The sequence below is a fragment of the Scyliorhinus torazame genome, chromosome 2 (assembly GCF_047496885.1).
Source record: "Scyliorhinus torazame isolate Kashiwa2021f chromosome 2, sScyTor2.1, whole genome shotgun sequence".
NCBI classification, from domain to species: domain Eukaryota; kingdom Metazoa; phylum Chordata; class Chondrichthyes; order Carcharhiniformes; family Scyliorhinidae; genus Scyliorhinus; species Scyliorhinus torazame.
The window spans coordinates 194,377,688-194,402,257 of record NC_092708.1 but is presented as its reverse complement, the minus strand read 5'-3'; the positions used below and the strand labels follow the sequence as shown (position 1 = coordinate 194,402,257).

The window sequence follows — 24,570 nt, the reverse complement described above, 5'->3', positions numbered from 1 at the left end:
TGTGGGATATTTTTAAAAAGGGGGTTAAAGATGACGGAGAAAGCTCACATTCTGAAGCTGCCGAACTCAAAGTTTGAGTCCCGAGGATTGTAACATGCCTAACCGGAAGATGAGATGTTGGTCCACCATCTTGCGCCGGGCTTCACTGGGGCATTACAAACAGGCCAAGGATGGACATGTGAGCCTGAGAGCAAGGTGCTGAGTTAAAATAGCTCGCAACCGGAAGATTGGGGTCATGCTTGCGGACTGAGCGAAGGTGCTCCGCAAAGTGGACACACAGCCTGTGTTTAGCCTTGCCAATGTAGAGGAGACTGCATTGGGAGCAGTGAATACAATCAAACAAATTGGAGGAGGTGTTGCTTCTTGAAATGTTGCTTCGCCTGAAAGGAGTGCTAGCCTGAGCCTCTGGATTATTAACTCAGTCACATCATCATTATGCAACCATCTCCTCAAAAAGATTAGGTCGAAGGTTCGAGCCTGGGAAATCTGAGCCACTTGATGGCAATTGGAGCAGGCAACGTATCATTTTCTCAGAGAAATAGGGCACATAGCTTCGGGGTGGGGAATTGAAATATAACATACTGCGAGGTGGGCCAAGAAAAAAGTAAAAGTGGCACAGTGGTTAGCACTGCTGCCTCACCGCCGAGGTCCCAGGTTTGAAAAGATTGGCGTTGTTTGAAAAGATTGGTATTTGGTGCCGTAGTTTCCAATTTTTAGAAATTGCTGGACAACCCGCGTATGATGCATGACGTTTACTCCAAAACAAGACGGGCAAAACCTTAGGTTTCCTCATTCAACGCCTTACTTCACATCTTATTTACTTTTCTTATGCCTTTCATTCTTTGTAACTTGTTTTCTGCATGTCCCTTTTCCAGTTAACTGTTCTCACTATCCAATTTCCCTGGCCTCCGAGATCCACCCTCAGTTTCTACATGTATCCATCCTCCAGGCTTCAAACACTTGCAGCAATGAAGACTGCAACCTGCTCCTGGGTAAGGCTCCCAAGTCCAAGTCTGCTACTTGCCACCTCTAAACTAAGATAGTTCCCAAGAACGAGCCTTTTTGACCCTGAGGTGTGAGGGTCCCAATCTCACCGCCCACTGCACCCCCAAGCTCAAGCATATAAAGAGAATTTTTGATTCTCTGACGGATGAGGTATTCATGGCAGGGGTGTCCTGATTCCGAGGACACAGACTCAGTATAAAGGTCTGGCCATTTAGGACTGGATGGGGAGGAATTTCTTCAGAGTGCAGTGAATGTTTGGAATTCTCTACCCCAATAAGCTGCGGAGGATCAATTATTGAGTATATTCAAGACCAAGATCAATAGATTTCTAGATATTAAAGACATCAAAGGATATGGGGATAGTGTGGGGAAATGGAGTTAAGGTAGGAGATCAGCTGTGGTCTTATTGAATGGCAGAGCAGCTTTGAAGGGCCGAGTGGCTTACTCTTGTTCCTGTTCCTCCATTCCTATGAAAAGAATGGGTGCATCACTCTGATCTGTCATGGTCCCAAGTGAAGATGTGCTTGGAGTTCCAGAGTGGACTTCAGATCATTGAACAATTGTTTGAATTACTTTCGCCCTCAGTGATCATGGATTCACGGGAAAATGTTACCCCTTCATGGCGGCAGTGAGAAGAATGGGCTGCATTTCTGCAAATTTGGTGCCCCTGGCGAGTTTGATCCGTACTTCTGAATGAAATGATCATCAAAATCAAGCCTAAAAATTGAGTTATGTCTTGCAAATGCCCTGCTCGTTTCCGTGATGCCACAGGCTGCTTAAGTAACCAATGTGTATGACCTGCATCACAAAAATGTCTGCCATGATTCATCAAGCAGCAGAAAATGGCTTTCCATCCTGTGGATCCTGCTATGTATGTGTGAACAGATTGTTAACACCTAACTAACTGTGAACGTGGGCGTTCACAAATTGTTGCGAAAATTTCATTTTATTGCAGCTCTTGCGTGCTTCTCATCATTGTTCTTTTTTTAAAATGTTTTTATTGGTACGTTCCAGTTTTTACAGAGTGAAGGCTCAAGTGCGTCAGCTATTTACAAATAAAGTCGTTTCTTATTTTACACAGCTTTTTACTTGTGGTCCCCCTTGTCTGCTCTCCCCTCCTTTCCTTTGTTGGTGGCTTGGTATCCATTTCTTTCTGTTGGGGTCCTTTAGCTTTTTGTCGTTGGTGAGGGCGGGGGTGGGGGGGGGGGGGTTGTGTGGCACCTCTTGGGTTCCCTTCTCCCCTTCCCCTCCTCCGCCTCTTTCTCTTGTGGTTTCTTCCCTTGTCTTCCTCCCTCTCTTTCCCGCATTCCCTCCCGCCCTCTCTTTCCCTGGTCACTGCTGGCCTCAAACAGGTCTTGGAACAGGCTGATGAATGGCCCTCATACTTTGTGGAATCTCTTGTCCCTCGGATGGGATCTTCTCCAGATGGAGGCATTCCGAGAGGTCTGCCAGCCAGTCTGTAGCTGTGATGTGCTGCTGATCGGCAGCCGAACAGGATTCTCCGGTGTGCGATTAGGGGAGCAAAAGCCAGGGCGTCGGCCCCTTCCCCCTATTTAGTTCTGGTTGTTCCGATACCCTGAAGACTGCCACTCTTAGGCACCGCTCCATCCTCATCCCCCCAACCTTGCACATCGCCTCGAAGAAAGGCTGTCCAGAACCCAACAGGCCTGGGGCAGGCCCAGAAGATATGGGTGTGGTTGGCCGGGCCTCCCTGGCACCGTTCACATTTGTCCTCCACCTCCGGGAAGAATCTGTTCATTCGGGTTCTAGTCAGGGGGGCTCTGTGCACCACTTGAAACTGCATGAGGCTTAGCGTAGCGCAGGAGGAGGTGGAATTGGCCCTACTCAGTGCTTCGCGCCAGAAACCCCAATCCACTTCCGTCCCCAATTCGTGCTCCCATTTCCATCTGGCTTTGTCCAATGGGTAGTCTTGCCCTATCCAGTAACCATCCGTATATGTTCCCACAGTTCCCTCCCCCTCCTTACTGTTTGTGCTGATTCGTTCCTCTTGTAGTGTGTCTTTTGGGGTCCTGGGGTACTTTGCTGCCTCCTTGCAGAGCAAGTGTTTAATTTGGAGGTGTCTGAGTACTTGTCCCGTCGGCAGGTCCAGGTCCTCCTTCAGTTCATCCAAGGTCGTGAGTCTGTCCCCTATGTAAAAGTTACTGACAGCTAGTGTTCCCCCCTCCTGTCTCCATTTTTTAAATGTGGCATCGAGCATGGCTGGTGGGAATCTGTGGTTACCACAGATGGGGCCATGGGGGACATCCCAGTTAATCCGCAATGCTGCTGCCTCATTTGGTTCCTTGTTTTCAGAGTGGCTACCACCACTAGGCAGGATGTGTACTTTGTTGAGGGGGATGGGAGTGCTGCTGTGGCGAGGTTTGGCGGGTCATTCCGTGTTTGGCTCTCGTAGCCATCTCCTCACCCTCTGGGCTGTGGCTGCTCAGTGGTTGCATCATTGTTCTGGTGGGTCACGGCAGTTCAATTGATTGAACATTTCCATGGGGAACTAGCCCTTCATATTTCACCCCAAATTGCACAAGACCTTTTAAGTGACCTAAAAATGACCTTTGAACTACGATCTCACAGGAAACTTTCACAAAGAACAATAACAGGATACCCATCAAAGTGGTGGTTGATATGCCAACTCTCGATCGGGTGTACACGGCGTCTCTTACTCTGTGCTGTGTATCTCTCTATACAACTATACAGACTACAGATTCCTTAACTTCAATAAGACAGGTCGTTTATGAACTTGGTAATCCAGGAGACATGAAGATGAAGGTTTAAACAGATATGTTCTGAACTCAAAAGTAAAGCCACATCCGCAGTGCACAGCACAACTGTCCCAGCTCGGGACTAATGGAACTCCCAGCGCAGGCCTGGAACGGCATTTAAAGGGCTTAGTAATGACGCCCGGCTGGGTGGGCAACTGCCCATTACCATGGGAACTCGTACTGCATGAACCCCATGGGGAGATCGATGAGTGATACCCCGTGGTCCTCGTGAGGGTTATCACATTCCTCTCCCCCTGCTCCCTCCACACCAAGTCCAGATCCTGTCCTTCACTCCTGCGACGATGAGGCCTTCTTCACCTTATTGCACAGGGCCTTGAGTCCACTGTCAGCGGATCCAGATCTGGGGGGGTGAAGTGGATGGGGGATTGTCGCTTCCTAGCCGAGCGTTGAACGACCACTGATGGAGACTCTTCCTCGATGTTGACTTCCCGCTTCCTGCTGCGGGTCAGTCCACTCACCTCCGTCTCCATTTCTGAGCCCGAGTCATCGTCCTCTTGGGGGAGGACGCTTGGGTTTAACATGGGTTGAGTCCCCCGCCTGGAGTAGGCTCTAAAGGACATTGAGGGTGTTACCTGCCCATAGTAGTTTCCGCAGTCGAGGGTTCCCTGCTCCTGAGAAGGTCCACGTGTTTTTTTAAGATCCTCTCCCTGACTTGACCTTGCAACATGGGGACAGTTTTTTCCACTGCAACCCCTGGGAGCCAAGCGAATCTGTCTCCGAAACATAGACGGTATCTCCCAGCCTGAAGGATCTGTTGAGTCATCGGGGGTCGTAATTTATCTTCTGGGCCTCGTGTTTTGGCACCACTTTCCACCTAGGTTGGGGAACAATGGACTGAGTCTATTCCGGAGGCACGGCCTATCGCTGTGTCGATGATGTGTGGCGTGGTCCTGTAATTGAAGTGAAACCGAGCCAATTTGGTGCCAAGCGAGCCGGCGTCTTCCTTCTTCATGCTGCTTTTAAACATTTGGACCGCTCATTTGGCCAGGTTGTTGGAAGATGGGTAGCAGGGCGCAGGTGGGATATGCTTCATCCAATTGGACTTCATGAACACCTGGAATTGTCTGCTAGTTAAGGGGTTCCGGTTGTCGGACACGAGGACCTCCGGTATCCCATAGGTACCATGAGGCTTATCACAGTTTATCTCTTGTAGTTGTTTGCAGGTGAACCAACTGCCTGACTTTGATCATTCAGTTCTATTTCTGAAGCCTGATGGACTCCAGAGCAGCTCTTTCTGAACCCTGATGTGCAGGGTCAGGTCTCTGCTTGCGGGCCTCAATCGGCATGATTGGTAAGGTGGTTGCAGCGGCCGCTCCTTCACTGTCGCAGGGTCAAAGTCCTAGAACTCCCTCCCTGACAGCACTGTGGGTGTACCTATACCACATGGACTGCAGCGATTCAAGAAGGCGGCTCACCCCCACCTTCTTGAGAAGCAATTAGAGATGGGCAATGAATGCTGACCTAGCCAACGATGCCCACATCCAATGAACAAATAAAAAAATATATAATTAAAGCAACACAGTGAAAAGAAGCCTCAATGTATTGGCAGTGACTGAAAACCACTGGATTGGAGTTGACTTGTTTGAGTAGAACTTATACTCTTTTGGATTTCATACACTGAGCATTCTCGTAAAGACAATACAGAGGAGTAGCTTAACTCAATAAAATCTCACCACGTTAAGTTTGTTCTTCCTATTTATTAATAAAGCTTCAACATCAATGCACACACCTCACTTGGCCCTCACATTCTCAAACTCTGCTGACTAATGACGTCCGTCCTGTTTCATCAAAGCAATATTGAATGATAACCACAGCAAAGGAGAAAAATTTGGACTCTTCATGGGAATTTGTGTTAAAAGGACATCAGTCGAGGAGTTCAAAGTTCTGAAGAGTATTAATGAGATTAATATGGAATAAACGACATCCATTAGTTAATGATTGAATAGTTAGAGGGCATAATTTTCTAACGAATGAAAGGAGAGCTTTTTAAAATGTATTCATTCACAGGATGTGGGCTTCGCGTGTTAGCCCAGCATTTATTGCCATACCCGAATTGGCCTTGTGAAGGTGGTGGGGAGCCGCCTTCTTGAACCACCGCAGTCCCTGTGGTGTAGGTACACCCACAGTGCTGTTAGGGAGGGAGCTCCAGAATCTTGACCCAGCGACAGTGAAGGAATGACGATACATTTCCAAGTCAGGGTGGTTTGTGGCTTGGGGTTGCAGTTGGTCGTGTTCCCATGTAACTGCTGCTGTTCCTTCTAGGTGGTAGAGGTCACAAGTTCGGCAGATGCTATTGAAGGAGCCTTTGTGAGTTGCTGCAGTGCATCTTGTAGATCATTCATTTTCAAACCAACCCTGGGTCGCGACCCGTGGGTGGGTTGTGGGCAGGTCTTGGGAGGGTCGCCGGGCCATGCGTCGTGGCATTCCCGATCGCAGGAAGTGGTACCCAACGGCGCGACCGGCTTTTAAAAATGCCAGCCGCGACTGGCTTTCAGAATGCCGGCCGTTCCATGCATGCGTGCCCCCTCAGCAGTGCGCAGGCCCGGAGCTCGGGGGGCAGAATGCCTCCTCCTGACGTCAGCCCACTGAACCAGAAGCAGATTTTTAAAAAAAATCTCTGGAGTCTTCCTTCCTGGAGGGGTGACAGAGAGCAGGTCACACTGACATCACATTTGGATGCGAGAGAGATTCCTCCATTTTGTAGTTGCCAGCAGTGCTGGGCTGAACGCCAAGACCTCTGGTGAAGGACCCATGAAGAAGAAGCTGCAAACAGGAACAAAGCAGAATAACGATGATTACTTGAGGCGTGGGTTTATTAATTTTGCCACTGCAAACCAGGGGTCAAAGTTCATGGGCAGGATTCTCTGTTTCTGAGTCCAATGGAGAATCCATGGACTTTCACGTCAGAAAACTCGGCACCACACCTGCACTGATTCTGCTACCAGTGAGGGGCCAGCACCAGCGCCACGTGGAACACCCTCGAAACCCACGGAAAACGGTGCGTGAATCGCCAGGTCCATGATTTTTTTTTTTCTTTTATAAATTTAGAGTACCCAATTATTTTTTAATTCCAATTAAGGGGCAATTTAGCGTGGCCAATTCATCTACCCAGCACATCTTTGGGTTGTGGGGGTGAAACCCACGCAGACATGGGGAGAATGTGCAAACTCCACACGGACAGTGACACAGGGCCGGGATTCGAACCCAGGTCCCCAGCGCCGTAGTCCCAGTGCCAACCACTGTGCCATGTGCCGCCCACTCGCCAGGTCCATGATGGACACTCGCAGGGCTGACATGCTGCAACCATGCTGAAACAATACATTCCCCACACACACACTGACCAGGGCCGAAAAGATGGGATAGGTTGTGCTGAGCACCCATACGACTGATGGGTTGACTGGGGCCAGAGGGCACCCAAGGGGGTGCCCCGGCAGTGGGGTCGTGTATACGACCCAGGGCATCGACACTGTCAGCGGCATGCGGTAATGATGTTGCATACCCACCCATCCCGATCCCACAGCCCACCACCTGGCCACCCCCCACTACTCCCCCCAGCCCTGGCAGAAGCCCCCCAGCCAGCGGGTGCTGGACACTATCCGTACGCTCTCTCTTCCTCTCAGCAGTCACCACGCCAGGTTCACGATGTTTGAGAGCACATGTGGACCGCACCATCGGGAGCTCGGCCATAGGAGGCGAAGAATCGCGGGTGGCCCCACTAATGATATGTAAACGGTGTTTCAACTACGCGCGGCGTGCATCGCATTGACGCCCTTTCCGTGGAGGCGGAGCATCGCGAATCGCCGTCAAACCGGCGCCTGCTGCGGTTTCGGCGTCAGGAGCTATTCTCCGCCCGATCGCACGCCCCGATTTCGGCGCCGGCCAACGGAGAATCCGAGCTCATGTGTGTTATATGCAAGGAAGTACTGGCAAATGAAAGTTTAAAACCCTCAAAGCGTCAAAGACATTTGAAGACTAAACATGGTGAGTTCGAGGAGAAACCTCTTAATTTTTTTTCAACGGGTGCAGTGAGGTCTTGAATCATCAGCTGAACTCATTATCAGAAAGGTTACATTGACTAACAAAGCAAGTGAGATTGTGAGGACCAAGCAGGCTCACCTGTCACATTAAAGGCAAGCGAAAATGGTGGGTCACGGAGGCTGGCCGACGTGATTCGCGAAGTTCGGGTGGTGTGGGTTACAAAGGATGGCTGGTGTGGGTCGCGAAGGTCGGCCGGCGTGAGTTACAAAGGATGGTCGGTTGGTAAAAATGGGTCCCGGGCCAAACAGTTTGAAAAACAGTGTTGTAGATAGTGGACACTGCTGCGCTGGTGGTGGCGAGAGTCAGAATTTAAGTTGCGATATGGGATGGTAATCAAGCGGCTGCTTTGTCCTGGATGGTGTTGAGCTTCTTGTCTTGTTGAAGCTGCACTCATCCAGGCAAGTGGAGAGTATACCATAACATTCCTGACTTGTGCCTTGTAAATACTGGACAGACTTTGGAATCAGGAGGTGAATTACTTGCCGCAGGATTCCTAGTCTCTGACCTGCACTTGTAGAAACAGTGGGCAGAATTCTCCGACCCTCCACAGTGCGGAGAATCGGTGCCATCAGCGTCGGCATGATCGGCGCAGCGCCGGTCGGGGCAAGCGCCGATTTTCCGGCCCACATGGGCCGAGCGGCCATCAGAAAAAAGCCGAGGTCCCGCCGGCTCAGAGGATGTTAGAATGGCGGCGGCAGGACCTTGACGTTGAAGGGTCCGGGGGCGGCCTCTGGGGGTGGAGGGGGGGTCCGACCCCGGGGAGGAGGGAGGGGACTACGTAGTGGCCTGGCCCGCGATTGGGGCCCACCAATCGGCGGACCGGCCTCTCTGCCCCCCGGCGTCCTTTCCTCCCCACCGGTTCCTGTAGCCCTGCGCCATTTGGCGTCGGGGCCGGCGTGGGGAAGAAGGCCAGTGCACATGCGCTAGTTGGCGCCGGCCCAACTGTGCATGCGCGGACCCCGTGGCGCCGGGTTCAGGCCGGGATCGGCAGCTGGAGTGGCGTAGGCTGCTTGAGCGCCATCCTAGCCCCCTGTGGGCCACAGAATGAGGTCCCGAACGGGCACCGATGCCAGAGCAAAAGCTCCCGTTTTAACTCCTCCGTCAGCACTTAGCCGCCCGATGGGAGAATCCCGCCCAGTATTTTTATGGCTGTTCCAGTTCAGTTTCTGGTCAATGGTAGCCCCCAGGAGGTTGATATTGGGGAAATCAACGATGGTGATGCCATTGAATGTCAAAGGGCGATGATTAGATTTTCTCATCGGAGATGCCTGATACTTAGGCAGCATGGTGGCGCAGTGGTTAGCACTGCTCCCTACGATGCCAAGGACCCGGGTTCGATCCCGGCCCTGGGTCACTGTCCGTGTGGAGTTTGCACGTTCTCCCCGTGTCTGCGCGGGTTTCACCCCCACAACCCAAAGATGTGCAGGCTAGGTGGATTGGCCATGCTAAATTGCCCCTTCATTGGAAAAACATAATTGGGTACGCTAAATTTTAAATGAAAAAAAGGGAGATGCCTGGCACTTGAGTGGCGCAAATGTTACTTGCAACTTATTAACCTAGGTTGGTTCAAATTTTGATTTGAAAAAGGCCAGTGACTGAATACTTCAAACATAAATTTTCTCGAGTGTGAAGAATGGAACTAATTTGGTGACTGCTGGGCAATGCTGGCTCAAGTAGATGCTGAGTGACCTCCTCCTGGGCTCTGAAATTATCTAAAAAGGGAATTGCTAAAAATGCGGTGATGTTGTGGTTTACCCCAGTGTCACTTGTTTACCTTGCGAAGCATTACTGCAAACTGAATGGCTCACACATTTGAAGTGAAAACAGGAAATGAGCACTTTGCAATATGCTGGTACTGTAATTCATTGCAACACTCTTGTCCACACATAAGAACTAGGAGCAGGAGTAGGCCATCTGGCCCCTCGAGCCTGCTCCACCATTCAATGAGACCATGGCTGATCTTTTGTGGACTCAGCTTCTGGTCACACGACACGGGTGCACAAAGTACGCTATTTTTAAAATGGAAATGCTGCGCAAGAGAAATTTCAACGTTACTTCTCAAATTTGGTGGCTATTGAGCAACTTTTAGAGAAAGAAGGCGAAGTTTGCATTTATATCCTGCTTTTCAATGAATCATAGAATCTTTACAGTGTAGAAGGAGGCCATTTGGTCCATCGAGTCTGCACTGACCCTGAAATCTGACAGGTGGACAGGAGATATGCGGAGTCTCCGAATGAGGAGCTCCTAAAGGAGCGTCAGAAACCCCAAATGGAATTTGGGCTCCTGTCCACAGGTAAGGCAGAAGGGCAGCTGAGGAGGGTAAAAGGGGCAATATATGAATATGGGGAGAAAGCTGGCACATCAGCTGAGGAAGCAGGAGGCAGCGAGAGAAATAGGGAAAATAAAGGACATGAGGGGGAAGGTAGTGATGGACCCTGGGGCGGTTAACGATGTGTTCTGTGAATTCTATAGTCGACTATATGAGTCGGATCCCCTGGTTGGGGAGGAGGGTATGAATCAATTCCTGGAGAGGCTAGAGTTCCCGAAGGTAGATGAGGAGCTGGTGGAAGTCCTGGGGGGCCCAACTAAGCTCGGGGCGGTGATAGATGGATTGGGGGCAATGCAATCGGGTAAGACCTCGGGGCCTGATGTATTCCCAGTGGAATTTTATAAAAGGATTTCTGGGTCACTGGGGCCGCTCCTGGTCAACAAGTCTAAGGAGCTGGGAGTGCTTCCCCCAATGCTATCACAGGCATCAATCTCTCTCTCATCCTGAAGCGAGACAAGGATCCGGAGAGCTGTGGATTTTACAGGCCAATTTCCCTTTTGAACGTAGACGCTAAATTGCTGGCAAAGATCTTGGTCACCCGAATAGAGGATTGTGTCCTGGAGGTAATCTGGGAGGATCAGACGGGATTTGTGAAGGATAGGCACCTGGCGTCCAATATTAGACAGCTCTTTAATGTTATAATGATACCAGCGGAGGGGCGCGATGTTGAGGTGGCAGCAGCCATGGATGCGGAGAAGGCTTTCGACCGGGTGGAGTGGAAGTACCTATGGGATATTTTAGGCAGGTTTGGGTACCAACAGGGATTTGTGGATTGGGTCCGGCTGTTATATCAGGCACCAGTGGCAAATGTAAGAACCAACCGAGTCCGGTCAGAGTATTTTAGTCTCTGTAGGGGACAAGGCAGAGATGCCAACTCTCCCCATTACTGTTTGCCCTGGCCATAGAGCACTTAGCAATGGCCCTGAGAGCAACAAATGCCTGGGGGGGGGGGAGGGGGGGATAGTGAGGGTGTGATATGGTACGAATAAAGTAATGGCATGATGGGAAAACTGGTCAATGGGAAGACTGGTCAGAATGTTTGATACAATGTAAGAAAGGCTAAACTACTCATTCCAGCTCACCAGGCCCATGTAAGGAATGCTCACAGTTCACCAGACCCCTGTAGGAAATGCTGCCCTAACCATTTCAGACTGTAAGACTGATAAGGCCAACTCTGCATAACTTGAAGTCTGAAAAAGATCAGAGAAGGTCAAGCCATTCCAAAATACCGGACCTCGGCAACTCCTGATAAAACTAACTCGTCACAACCCAGGGCCGTAGGAATAAAACAAGATAAGTTCAGGAAGAAATAATTCTACTCCGACCTTTCAATGTTCCCTCCAAGGACAAGATAATGGTATGAGTGATGCGACCAAAAAAGGTCTGTTTTATGACATTGCTTCCGTTTCTATTTCCAATCAAATTCCTAACTGAGCTGTTGTCACGCAATCTTGATAATGATAATGTATAAATATTGAGCTGATTCTCTGTGAAAATGCGAACTTGAGAAGGAATCAGCAAGTTTCACTAACTGCTCTCTGACTTCAAGCTTCAGCCATTACTGCATGCAGTCGTTTTGAAAATAAAGTTTGTTATTTTGTCTTAATGAGCGTGTCGAATCTTTCTACTACAGAAGCAGGAAAATATTGACTTTAGCAAGGGGGCAGGGGGGGGGGGCTGGGGGGGGGGAGCACAGGGTCCCTCTCTATACGGACGACTTGCTGCTCTTTATCACTGAACCGATGGAGGGGATGGCCGAAATCATGGAGATACTAGGAGAATTTGGGCGATTTTCAGGCTATTCCAGTGATAATACACTGAAGGGGGGGTTGTTTAATAGGGTCAGAGGGGCACTTCTGCCCCTCAGGGACAGGAAATCCTACCCTAAAGAGTTGTGGGTTAATCTGATTGGCTAAAGGCTCTATAGTCCAGCAGTTCCAGAACATAGTAATACCTACTGCTATGTCTGGATTTAGGAAAGTCCGGGATTTAGACAAGTCTGGGTATTTTGCGTGAGCACGCATGGGAGATCCCAGCAACGGGTGAAGGCCTGCAGGGTGGAGATTGGGTTAGAGGGGCAGGAGGCGGGTGGGTCGAATGGGATATGCCCCCAATAGGCACAGGATACCCTGCTAAATGAGGAATCCCCCCTTCCTGCTCACCTTTGGTCCATGCAGTGAAATCTGCCAGACAGGTTGCCTTCCTCTGCAAATCAAAAACCGCAGAGGTGGACTGAGGTCTTTAAGTGGTGGTAAATTGTCCACTTTAGGGCCTTTGTTCCAGGAGCTTGTTAAACGCTAACTTCTCAACGTTACTTGAGAAGTAACAGGTGAGCAACCTGTGGGGTTAGTCTGGAAGAGGAGGGAAAATTGTCCTGCCTGCCTCGAAGAGAAGCATGGAAGTTAGTGTCTAGCTAATCACCCAGCAAACACTCTGCAATCACCTCTTTTATGGAATTTAATCCAGACAAATGTGAGGTAATGCATTTTGGAAGGTCTATTGTAGGTAGGGAATATACAGTGAATGGTAGAACCCTCAAGAGTATTGACAGTCAGAGAGACCTAGGTGTACAGGTCCATAGATCACTGAAAGGGACAACACAGGTGGAGAAGGTAGTCAAGTAGGCATACGACATGCTTGCCTTCATTGGCCGGGGCATTGAGTATAAAAATTGGCAAGTCATGTTGCAGCTGTATAGAACCTTAGTTGGGCCACACTTGGAGTATAGTGTTCAATTCTGGTCGCCACACTACTGGAAGGATGTGGAGGCTTTAGAGAGGATGCAGAAGGGATTTACCAGGATGTTGCCTGGTATGGAGGGCATTAGCTATGAGGAGAGGTTGAATAAACTTGGTTTGTTCTCACTGGAACGACGGAGGTTGAGAGGCGACCTGATAGAGGTCTAAAAAATTATGAGGGTCATAGACAGAGTGGATAGTCAGATACTTTTTCCCAGGGTAGAGGGGTCAATTACTAGGGGGCATAGGTTTAAGGTGCGAGGGGCAAGGTTTAGAGTAGATGTACAAGGCAAGTTTTTTACACAGAGGGTAGTGGGTGCCTGGAACTCGCTGCCGGAGGAGGTGGTGGAAGCAGGGACGATAGTGACATTTAAGGGTCATCTTGACAAATACATGAATAGGATGGGAATAGATGGATATGGACCCCGGATGTGTAGAAGATTTTAGTTTAGACGGGCAGCATGGTCGGCACGGGCTTGGAGGGCCGAAGGGCCTGTTCCTGTGCTGTACATTTCTTTGTTCTTTGTTGTTCACAATCTGGCAACATTCAATGCTGAGGGTTATAGTGAGGTATTAGAGTGCGTTGGACTCTAGTTCAGAGTCTTCTGACATAAACGGTAAACTGTGCAGCATAATCTGACACCAAGACACCTGGCAACCCATAAATGGGTAATGTGTTGTGTTTTGCCCCCGTGGGTTTGGAACCTGTAAAGTTCCAGGTGAGCGACTACATGGAAGCAATAACTATAAGAAAACTCAATATAATTTTACCTCCCATAATGCAACTCCTACTCCGCGAAGGGTCTTGTGCGCCCGGCCCACACTTGGGCTGGGGTATTTATGTCCCATGGGGCCCTGGGCTTAAGTGTGTAGCTCTGCCCCCTCTAGAGAGATGATATTCAGGCGAGGCCACAGGGACTCTGAGATTGCAGACCCCCCCCCCCCCCCCCGTGGCCTCCAGTGGGGATATAACAGAATCCCATCCTCATTGCCATCTTTCTGTTGTGTCTTGGGCTAAAAAGATGAACAAGTAGGCCATGGATCTTAGGATATCGTCGTGGGGGGACCCCCTCTGTGGGAGATTCAGCGGCCCAGCCAAAAGCCCATTGACTTTCCGAAGGACCGGAGAATCCCAGTGGTGGGCAGGGCCGGACTGGTAGCCTCGCAGCAGGCAGCAGTTGTTGAACTAACTTCATTTTCACCTCCCCAGCAGAAAGGGCAGCATGACAAAATATGTATACTCAGATCTTTTCAAGAAACTACAACATCGCCTTAAAGATTCAATAAAAAAAAAATGTTTACGGAATAGGGAGGATTTATTTTTCGTCACTGGAAAAGTTCAAGTTTGTCAGAATTTTCTGAGACAGTGACCCACAGTCTGTCCATTTTCTTTTCTAAGAAAAAAAGGGAATGTTTGTTTGAAATTAATTTTGGCAGAGCCATGGGGATGTTCAGTTGCGGTTCTGCAACATTAGCCCTGCTAGTGGCTTTCGGGAGCCTCTAGTTCGGGAAATGTCATAGTTCCTCAAGTTAAAATGGAATTGTGTGTTGCACCACATCCTGTCAGTCTGGCATAAAACAATGATGTACCTCAGCCAGGGAGAACTCTCACTGCCGCTCAAAGTACAAACCCTAATTTACAGCAAATCCAACAAATGGATTTGTTCTGGCAGATGTAAATTACTGCGGACGCAGTATGTTCACACACCGGCGAATGGTCCCCGACGCCTGCTAAATGCTCAATAGAATTTTTAAAAAAGATTTTCAAATTAAGGGGCAATTTAGTGTGGCCAATCCACCTACCCTGCACACTTTTGGATTGAGGAGGTGAGACACACGCAGACACGGGGAGAATGTGCAAACTCCACACGGACTGTGACCCGGGGCCTGGATTCAACCCAGGTCCTCAGTGCAGTGAGGCAGCATTGCTAACCACTGCTAAATGTTAACACATTTCCGGATTTACGGCAAGGCTGTCGCAAAGGGAGATACTGGTGCAACATATGTTGCTGATATTGCGGTTAGAACCATAGAATCCCTACAACGAAGAAGGAGGCCATTCGGTCCATTGAGTCAGCACCCTCTGAAAGAGCACCCTACCTAGGCCCCCCTCCCTGCCCTATCCCTGTTAGCCTAACTTAACTGCACATCTTTGGACCCTAAGGGGCAATTTAGCATGGCCAATTCACCTAACCTACACATCTTTGGACTGTGGGAGGAAACTGGGGCACCCGGTGAAAACCCACGCAGACATGAGGAGAACGTGCAAACTCCACACAGTCACCCAAGGCCGGAATTTAATCCAGGTCCCTGGCGCAGTGAGGCAGCAGGGGTAATCACTGTGTCACTGTACTGCCCTGAACATATCTCTCAAAGGACTCAAGTCACAGGACAGCAGGGCTAACGGTTATATATGCAACCAGTGCCTCCCAGGCTGTGAGTTTCGACCGTCAGTGGGGTGTGAGAGGAAATTTTGGGGTCGCAACCTCTGCGACAGTGATGGCTGCCATGGAGCTTGGACTGATTTCTTTTTTTTAAATTTAAAAATAAATTTAGAGTACCCAAATAGGGCAGCATGGTGGCACAGTGGTGAGCACTGCTGCCTCACGGCGCCGAGGTCCCAGGTTTGATCCTGGCTCTGGGTCACTGTCCGTGTGGAGTTTGCATATTCTCCCCGTGTTTACGTGGGTTTCACCCCCACAACCCAAAGATGTGCAGGTTAGGTGGATTGGACACGCTAAATTGCCCCTTAATTGGAAAATTGCCCTTAGTGTTGGGTGAGTTTACTGGGTTATGGGGTTATGGGGATAAAGGTGGAGGTGTGGGCTTGTGTAGGGTGCTCTTTCCGAGAGCCGGTGCAGAATCAATGGGCTAAATGGCCTCCTTCTGCACTGTAAATTCTATGAATAAATTCTATGAATTCTGTGAATGCCTGAGGGGGGGCTCGAGGAGGCCGGGGGTGCGAGCTGGAGGCTGGCCTAAAAAGGGTGATGGCTAGTCAGCGGGAGGGGGGGCGGCGGGAAGTCCCCCGACCAGGCTGATTACATGGAACGTTAGAGGGCTGAATGGGCCAGACAAGGGGGCTCACGTGTTTGTGCATTTGAGCGGGCTGAAGGCGGACGTGGCAATGTTACAAGAGACACACCTAAAGTTACAGACCAGACGAGATTGAGAAAGGGGTGGGTTGGCCAAATATTCCACTTAGGGCTGGACTCAAAGACCAGGGGGGTAGCGATCTTGATTAATAAACGATTGGCATTCGAGCCAGGGAGAATCGTGTCAGACAAGGATGGTAGGTACATAATGGTGAGTGGGAAGTTGGAGGGGGTGCGTGTGGTACTCATGAACGTATATGTTCCAAATTGGGACAATGTGGAATTATGAGGCGGGTGTTAGTCACATAACTTGATCATGGGAGGAGATTTTAATACAGTCATTGATCCGGAATTGGACAGGTCAAAATCCAAGACAGGGAGGATGCCTGCCACGGCAAAGGAATTGAAGGGGTTTATGGAACAGATGGGGGGAGTAGACCCATGGAGGTTTGCATGGCCAAGAGCGAAGGAGTTTTCTTTTTTCTCCCATGTCCACAAGGTATACTCTTGCATTGACTTTTTTGTTCTGAGCAGGACTCTAATACCAGGGGTGGTGGATACTGAGTACTTGGCAATCGCAGTGTCGGATCATGAGCCACATTGGGTGGATCTACGGGTTAGTTTGGAGAGAGGACAACGCCCGCTGTGGAGGCTGGATGTGGGATTGTTAGCGGACGAAGCGATCTGTGGGCGGGTGATCAAGTCCATCCAGAACTACCTGGAAACAAATGATACGGGGGAGGTCTCTGCAGCGATGGTCTGGGAAGCTTTGAAGGCAGTGGTCAGAGGGGAATTAATCTCGATGCGGGCCCACAGAGAAAAGGCGGAACGGACTGAGAGGGATAGGCTAGTGGAGGAGATACTCCAGGTGGATAGGAGATACTCGGAGGCCCCGGACACGGGGATTCTGAGGGAGCGGCATAGGTTACAGGCGGAGTGTGGGCTGTTGACTACAGGGAAAGCAGTGGAACAGCTGAGGAAGGCAAGGGGGGTGGGATCTATGAGTATGGGGAAAAGGCAAGCAGAATGTTAGCGCACCAGCTCAGGAAAAGGGAGGCGTCCAGGGAGATAGGGAGAGTAAAGAGTAGAGGGGGGAATACGGTACTGGACCCAGTGGGGGTGAATGAGGTGTTTAAGGACTTTTACAGTAAATTATATGAGCCAGGGTGGAGGGGATAAGGCAGTTTTTGGGTCAGTTGAGGCTCCCGAGGGTGGGTGAGGATCTGGTGGATGGGCTGGGAGCCCCAATTGAAATTGAGGAAATAATTGAGGGTCTGGAGGGCTTGTAGTCCCGGGGTCGGACGGCTACCCGGTGTAATTCTATAAGAAGTTTTCAGAGCAGGGGTGTTAGTGTATATGTATAATATGTATAGGTTGTTGTTATAGGTAATTGTATATTGGACTGCTAAATTGTATTTTTGGAGAGTATTTATTTGGGACAAGGCAGTTGCCATTTAGTTTTGTTTTTTAATTTTGATGTTGTTTATATATTATTTATTTCTTGCTTAAAACTGGCCATTGTTATTTATATTGTTATATTACTGTGTAAAGGATACACAATGTACTGTCATGGTTGGCCAAAAATTTTGAATAAAATATATTTAAAAAAAAAAAGAAGTTTTCAGAGATATTGAGCCCACTGCTGGTGAGGACATTTAATGAAGCAAGAGAGAAGGGAGCCCTCCCCCCAACAATGTCGCAGGCCTCGATTTCATTGATCCTGAAACGGGAGAAGGATCCGGAGCAATGCGGGTCATACAGGCCAATTTCTCTACTGAATGTGGACGCCAAACTGCTGGCTAAGATATCCCCCACCATCTGGCCTGCGAAATCCTACCAACTGTCCTGGCTTGACACAATTCACACCTCTTTAACCTGGGGTTACCCCTCTCTGGATCTGTAAAGATTTAATCACCTGCTAATGGTCGCATTCCAAGCATTGTCTGGCATCTTTGAATTTGTCTATATATATGTTTCTGGAACAGACCTCTTCATTCCCCTGAGGAAGGAGCAGCGCTCCGAAAGCTAGTGATATCGAAACAAACCTGTTGGACTTTAACCTGGTGTTGTAAGACTTCGTACTAAGATATTGGCCACAAGGAGAGAGGACTGTGTCCCGGGGGTGATGGGGGAAGACCAGACGGGATTTGTAAAGGGCAGGCAACTCAAGGCCAATGTTCGAAGGCTTTTAAATGTTATTACGATGCCCTCAGAATGGAGGTGGTGGTCGCGATGGATGCGGAGAAGGCTTTTGATCGGGTGGAGTGGGATTACCTGTGGGAGGCGCTGGGAAGGTTTCATTGACTGGGTGAGGGTTTCATTGACTGGGTGAGGTTGCTCTATCAGGCACCAGTAGCGAGTGTGCGTACGAACCGGCTGAGGTCGGCGTATTTTAAACTACACCGAGGGACGAGGCAAGGGTGCCCCATCTCCCCGTTACTGTTTGCTCTGGCCATAGAGCCATTGGCCATGGCATTAAGAACCTCTAGGAACTGGAAAGGGCTGGTTTGGTGATGGCGGGGGGGGGGGGGGGGGGGGGGGGGGGGGCACCGGGTGGTCTCGCTTTACGCAGATGACCTGCTTTTGTATATTTCAGACCCGTTGGAGGGGATGGGGAAGTTATGCGGATCCTTGGGGAATTTGGTAATTTTTCGGGGTATAAATTGAACATGGGGTAAAGCGAGATGTTCGCGATCCAGACGAGAGAGCAGGAGAAGAGACTGGGAGAGCTGCCACTTAGAATGGTAGGAAAGAGCTTTCAGTATCTGGGAATCCAGGTGGCCCGGGAATGGGAGGCACTGCACAAGTTAAACCTATCCCGGCTTGTAGAACAAATGAAAGGGGACTTTAAGAGATGGGACATGCTCCCGCTATCACTGGCGGGGCGGGTACAGACCGTGAAAATGACGGTCCTCCCCAGATTTCTGTTTGTCTTTCAGTGTCTCCCCATCTTCATCCCAAAGGCCTTTTTCAAGCGGGTGAATAAGGTTATATCGAGCTTTGTGTGGACGGATAAAACCCCGCGAGTGAAGAAAGTGTTGCTGGAGCGCAGTCGGGGGGAGGGTGGGTTGGCGCTGCCGAACTTTTGAAATTACTACTGGGTGGCTAATATAGCCATGATCAGGAAGTGGGTAGTGGGGGAGGGGTCGGTATGGGAGCGGATGGAGGCGGCGTCATGTAAAGACACCAGTTTGGGAGCACTGATAACGGCACCTCTTCCGTTCTCGCTGGCCCGATTCTCCACAAGTCTGGCGGTGGTGGCGGCTCTGAGAATCTGGGGGCAATGGAGGTGATATAAGAGAGTGGAGGGAGCATCGGTTTGGACCCCGGTTTCTAATAATCATCGGTTTGTACCGGGTAGGCTGGATGGTGGGTTCCGGAGATGGCAAAGGGCAGGAATTAGGAGGATGGGGGATCTATTTATAGATGGGAGATTCCCCAGCTTGAAAGCCTTGGAGGATAAATTTGAATTGCCAGCAGGGAATGGTTTTAAGTATTTGCAGGTGCGAGACTTCCTGAGAAAACAGGTGCCGGCCTTTCCGCTGCTGCCGCCATGGGGGATACAGGATAGAGTCGTCTCCAGTACCTGGGTGGGAGAGGGGAAGGTATCAGATATTTACCAGGAGCTTTCGGGGGCGGAGGAAACTCCAGTGGAGGAGCTTAAGTGGGAGGACGAGCTCGGAGGAGAGATAGAGGCGGGTCTGTGGGCGGATGCCCTAAGCAGGGTTAACACATCCTCATCGTGTGCCAGGCTTAGCCTGATACAATTTAAGGTAGTCCACCGGGCACACATGACAGTGGCCCGGATGAGCAAGTTTTTCGGGGTTGAGGACAGGTGTGCGAGGTGCGCGGGAAGCCCAGCAAATCGTGTCCACATGTTTTGGGCATGCCCGAAGCTTAGACGATTTTGGCAAGGTTTCGCTAAGGCAATGTCCACTGTACTAAAAACACGGGTGGCGCTGAGTCCGGAGGTGGCGATCTTTGGAGTGTCGGAAGAGCCGGGAGTTCAGGGGCCGAAAGAGGCTGAAGTCTTGGTCTCTACCTCCCTGGTAGCCCGGAGACGGATCTTGTTAATGTGGAGGGACTCGAAGCCCCCGAGTGTAGAGACCTGGGTTAGTGACCTGGCTGGGTTTCTCAGTCTGGAGAAAATAAAGTTTGCCTTAAGAGGATCAATGGTTGGGTTCACCCGGAGGTGGCAGCCGTTCGTCGATTTTCTCGGGGAAAATTAAAATGTCAGCAGATGCAGAATTCCAAAGGACCGGGGGAGGGGGGGGGGCGGTGGGGGCGGGGGGAGGAGAGGGCCTGATTGTTGTTTTATGGTTGGGGTGTGTGAAGATTGTGATGGGGTGGAAATGTTTATTGTACCACGTTTATGTCGTTATTATTATAAAAACTTGCAAATACCCTAATAAAATTTTTTTTTAAAAAAAATTCTTCCTCAACACACAATTATTAGAATTAACACTGGTAGCATATAAGGGTCGCATCAGATCCAGTCTGCTGGGGTGTGGGACAAAAAAAAGTCACAGCTGATTGGACAGTAAGTAATGAATGGGCTAGCAGGAATGCTCAGCTTTCCAGCAGATCTCTGGTCCTCTGTGCTGCAGTGAATAAGGAAGCTATGCTTTTCCAGGAGTCAGACGGAGAATCTGGGGGCAATGGAGGAGATATAAGAGAGTGGAGGGAGCATCGATTTGGACCATCGCCCACAACGCTTTTGGTTGTAATGAAAGTCACTGGACTTGATTGCCCCCAGATAATCCAGGCAACCATAGTGAAAATCAGCAACATCAGTCAGCTTATAGTCCGTCCTCACATGAAACTAGTCATAGACTCCATGTTTCCTGAAATATCCGGATATCCAAAAGCAGCAGATTGGGGCACTGGTGTTCAAATTCATTGCAGCATTCCTTCAAAGTCCAGGACATAATTGACTGCGCTCAGGTCACCCTGCTACCACTTTGAATGTCCTAGGCCAAGCATCGTCCACTACTTCATCAGTGACCTCCCTTTCATCATGAGGTCAGAAGTTGGGATGTTCACTGAGGAGTTCTCAATGTTCAGCACTATTTGTGATTCCCCAGACACTGAAGCAGTCCATGTCCAAATGCAGCAAGACCTGGACAATATCCAGGCTTGGGCTGACAAGTGGCAAGTTACATTCGCGCCACACAAGTGCCAGGCAATGGCCATCTTCAACAAGAGAGAATCTAACCATCTTGACATTCAATGGCATCACCATCACTGAATCCCCCACAATCAACACCTTACACTGCGCAGCTGCTCGCCCCCCACCAGACGGAGGATCGGTGCGGGGGGCGGCGCTGACTCTCTGGTCGTAAGATCAGACAGATCCTGCGGACATAGCTGCAGGATCGGAGAACCCAGCCCCAAGTATTTAACTCGCAGTATCTTCAAGGGAATGATGTTGAAGCCATTTTTCCTTTTTCTCTTCCTTCCTCTCTCTCACTGCCCTGGTCCCTGATATTAGGCTATTGATCAGGTTGGGCATGTCTGCCAAGTCAGGTGAATATAGATTATTATGTGTGCGCTAAACGTAATTAGCTATACTGTGAAACAATTGCATAGCCCTATTAAGAGTCAAATGGAGATTGTGATATGGACCTTTTCATTTTTTTTTCAAAACAGGAAATGGTCAAGTGGCTCCTCTTCAAGCTGATGTTTGCCTTTGTGCTGGGAACAGGGCTGGCTGGTGAGTGAATGTGAAATTTAAATGCACATGGAAACATAACACAGGAAGAATAAGAGAGACTTGCGTTCACGTCGCGTCTTTCGTAACCACAGGTCCTTCCAAAAATGCTTCACAGCCAATTAAGTATTTTGTCAGTGCAGTCACCATAGCTGGGAGGTCTTATGGCGCAGTGGGTAGCATTCCTACCTCCAAACGAGAAGCTCCAGGTTTGAGTCTTACACCAGAACTCCCTGGCCAAGGAATATGTGTTCATAACACTATCACAATGGTTGAGTATCAACTTGCAACTCCTTCGAAGGTAGCAGGCGGTACGAGTGGAAGAACCTGCTGGTCAGCCCCACTGCAGGAGGTAACTCTGCTGTGCCTTGCCAAGCATAACCATGGGCCAAAGTCCATGGGGCTCCTCAATCCCTATTTCACCCGGATTCCCTTTACTCTGCACACAATTGTCAACACCAACCCCGTTCTGATCCTGCATCTCTCTGCAAAATCTGACTGAGCTCTGCAGTAAACTGTCTAAAACACCTCTATCTGCAACGCCAGCTCAATGAATCTGAATCAGAGCAATTTGAAATGGCGTTATCTACCACAGGCTTCATTCAGGACAATCTTGCATTTGAGACAAGCTTCTCTGCTATATCATACTCTTGATTATTTATATCGACTTCAGAATTTTTTTCCAAGTTTATTTTTTCCTACTCAATAATTTACACTAAACACTAAAACACTGACAAGATTTTAAATACCTACTGCCTTAAAATGCACAAATTAGTCAAAAAACCTCAACTCCTTTCCCACTGAACTGAATTCCTACTGTTAAGAACCCCGCTGATAGCCAGGGAAGTGGGACGGACATTTTCGGAGATGGGAGGAGAAGGGGATTAAGACACTAAAAGGTTTGTATCTTGGGGGTCGGTTTGCAGGATTGAAGGAGCTGGGAGCGAAGTATGGGCTGGAGCAGGGGGAAATGTTTAGATACATGCAGGTTTGAGATTTTGCCAGAAAGGAGATACAGAGTTTCCCGGTAGAGCTGGCCTCCACATTGCTGGAGGATGTGCTGACGACAGGGGGACTGGAGAAGGGGGTAGTGTCGGCGGATTACGGAGCTATTTTGGAAGAGGAGAAGGCACCACTGGAAGGGATCAAAGTAAAGTGGGAGGAAGAGGGTATGGAGGAGAGGTTCTGGTGTGAGGTGCTCCGGAGAGTGAATGTCTCCACCTCGTGTGCGAGGTTGGGGCTGATACAGCTGAAGGTGGTGTATAGAGCACAATTCACAAGGGCGAGGATGAGCCAGCTCATTGAGGGGGTAGAAGATGTGTGTGAATGTTGCGGGGGGGGGGGGCCCCGCAAATCGCATTCATATGTTTTGGTTCTGTCCAAAGCTGGAGGATTACTGGAAGGAGGTGCTTAGGGTAATCTCTAAAGTGGTGCACGTGAAACTGGGCCCGGCCCTCGGGAGGCCATATTCGGGGTGTCGGACCAGCCGGGGTTGGAAACGGATATGTGAGACAACGTCTCCACCCTGTGCCCTGGCGTGGCGGAGGGACCTGTTGTAATTCTTAACTCTTGAGAAGGTTAAGTTTGAACTGAGGGGTGGGATGGAGGGGCTTTATAATTCATGAGCGTTATTCATTATACACTTTCAAGAATTGGATAACATCAAACATCGGGGGGGGGGGGAACTCAATGTGTTAATGGTGACTATGGGTGATTCCTGATTCCTTTTTGTTATTTATTTATGTTAACATGCGGGCTGCTGTTTGGGGGTTTGGTGGGAGGATGGGATTGCTGTTGTTGATATGGGATTGACATTGCATTCGTTACTGCTTACTGTTTATTGTTGGTGGGTGCAAATTTGGGAGAAAATGTGAAAAAGGAGGAGAATAAAAATATTTTTAGTTAAAAAGAACCCCACTGATGTTAAATGTGAGGGTATCCCAAAACCCAGAAGGGTAAGTTGGAAAACTTTTTTAGTGGTGTATATTTTCAATTTGGTACACATTTGAGAAAAGATATGCAAACAGGGAGGAATAGTCCAGTCATTTTGTGATCAATTAATAAAGAATATTTATTCACTTAAAAGAAAAATACACGGCAAGAAGGACTATAATACACGACAACAGTACACTGAACGATACTGATGGCTATGCACACACAGGATTACACAAAGTTGCCCTTTTGTTCCCAAATTCCTACGTTTCCTGAATTCTGAGATGCCCTTTGTTCCCAAACAACATTCAATATTATTTAACTCTATGAGCTAAATCCAGCAAATAATTAACCCCCACAGGTTATTTGTCCACGTTTGGGAAAACCATCTTCAGTTTCAGCAAAGGCATAATCCTCTCGGTTTGAGTTTTGGATTTTAACTGATTGCCCTTTTAGCAGTAACTGGTTTCCAGGGGAGACTGTTCTCTGCATGCTGGGTGTGGCTGTGATGGTAGCTGCCTCTATTGTGTCCCTTTCTCCAGTTATTGTGCTATGGATATATAATTCCTTCTCTTTGTATGTTACTCACTCTGTGGACCTGGCTTTTTAGCATAAAAGTGCCAATTCCCTTATCTCGCCACGTTGAAGTTACCTCTTCTACACACTATTGTTTCCCCCCCATTCACAGAGGCAAACAGTTGCTTTTCTCACTGGTGTGCTAATTTGTATATCAAACCCCCCTTCAGACAGCTGCCCCTATCAATTCCCCTTTTTATTTTAATCTATCCTAATTTCATTTCTTAATCTCAATTTTCCACAATTCTTAACACCACCCTCAGTTTAGCACAATGGGCTAAGCAGCTGGCTTGTAATGCCGAAGAAGGCAGCAGTGTGGGTTCAATTCCTGTACCGGCCTCCCCGACCA

At 49.2% G+C, this 24,570-nt stretch overlaps 1 protein-coding gene across 2 annotated transcripts in view; it reads left to right on the top strand.

Moving 5' to 3' along the window:
- itgb2 (integrin, beta 2) overlaps positions 1 to 24,570 on the top strand; it is a 162,793-nt gene that overhangs the window by 14,738 nt on the left and 123,485 nt on the right. For both annotated transcript variants that reach the window (XM_072482001.1, XM_072482007.1), the window contains one exon: positions 21,653 to 21,716. In XM_072482001.1, coding sequence (XP_072338102.1) covers positions 21,656 to 21,716 — 61 coding nt within the window. In that variant the 5' untranslated portion in view covers positions 21,653 to 21,655. The remainder of the gene's footprint in view (positions 1 to 21,652; positions 21,717 to 24,570) is intronic.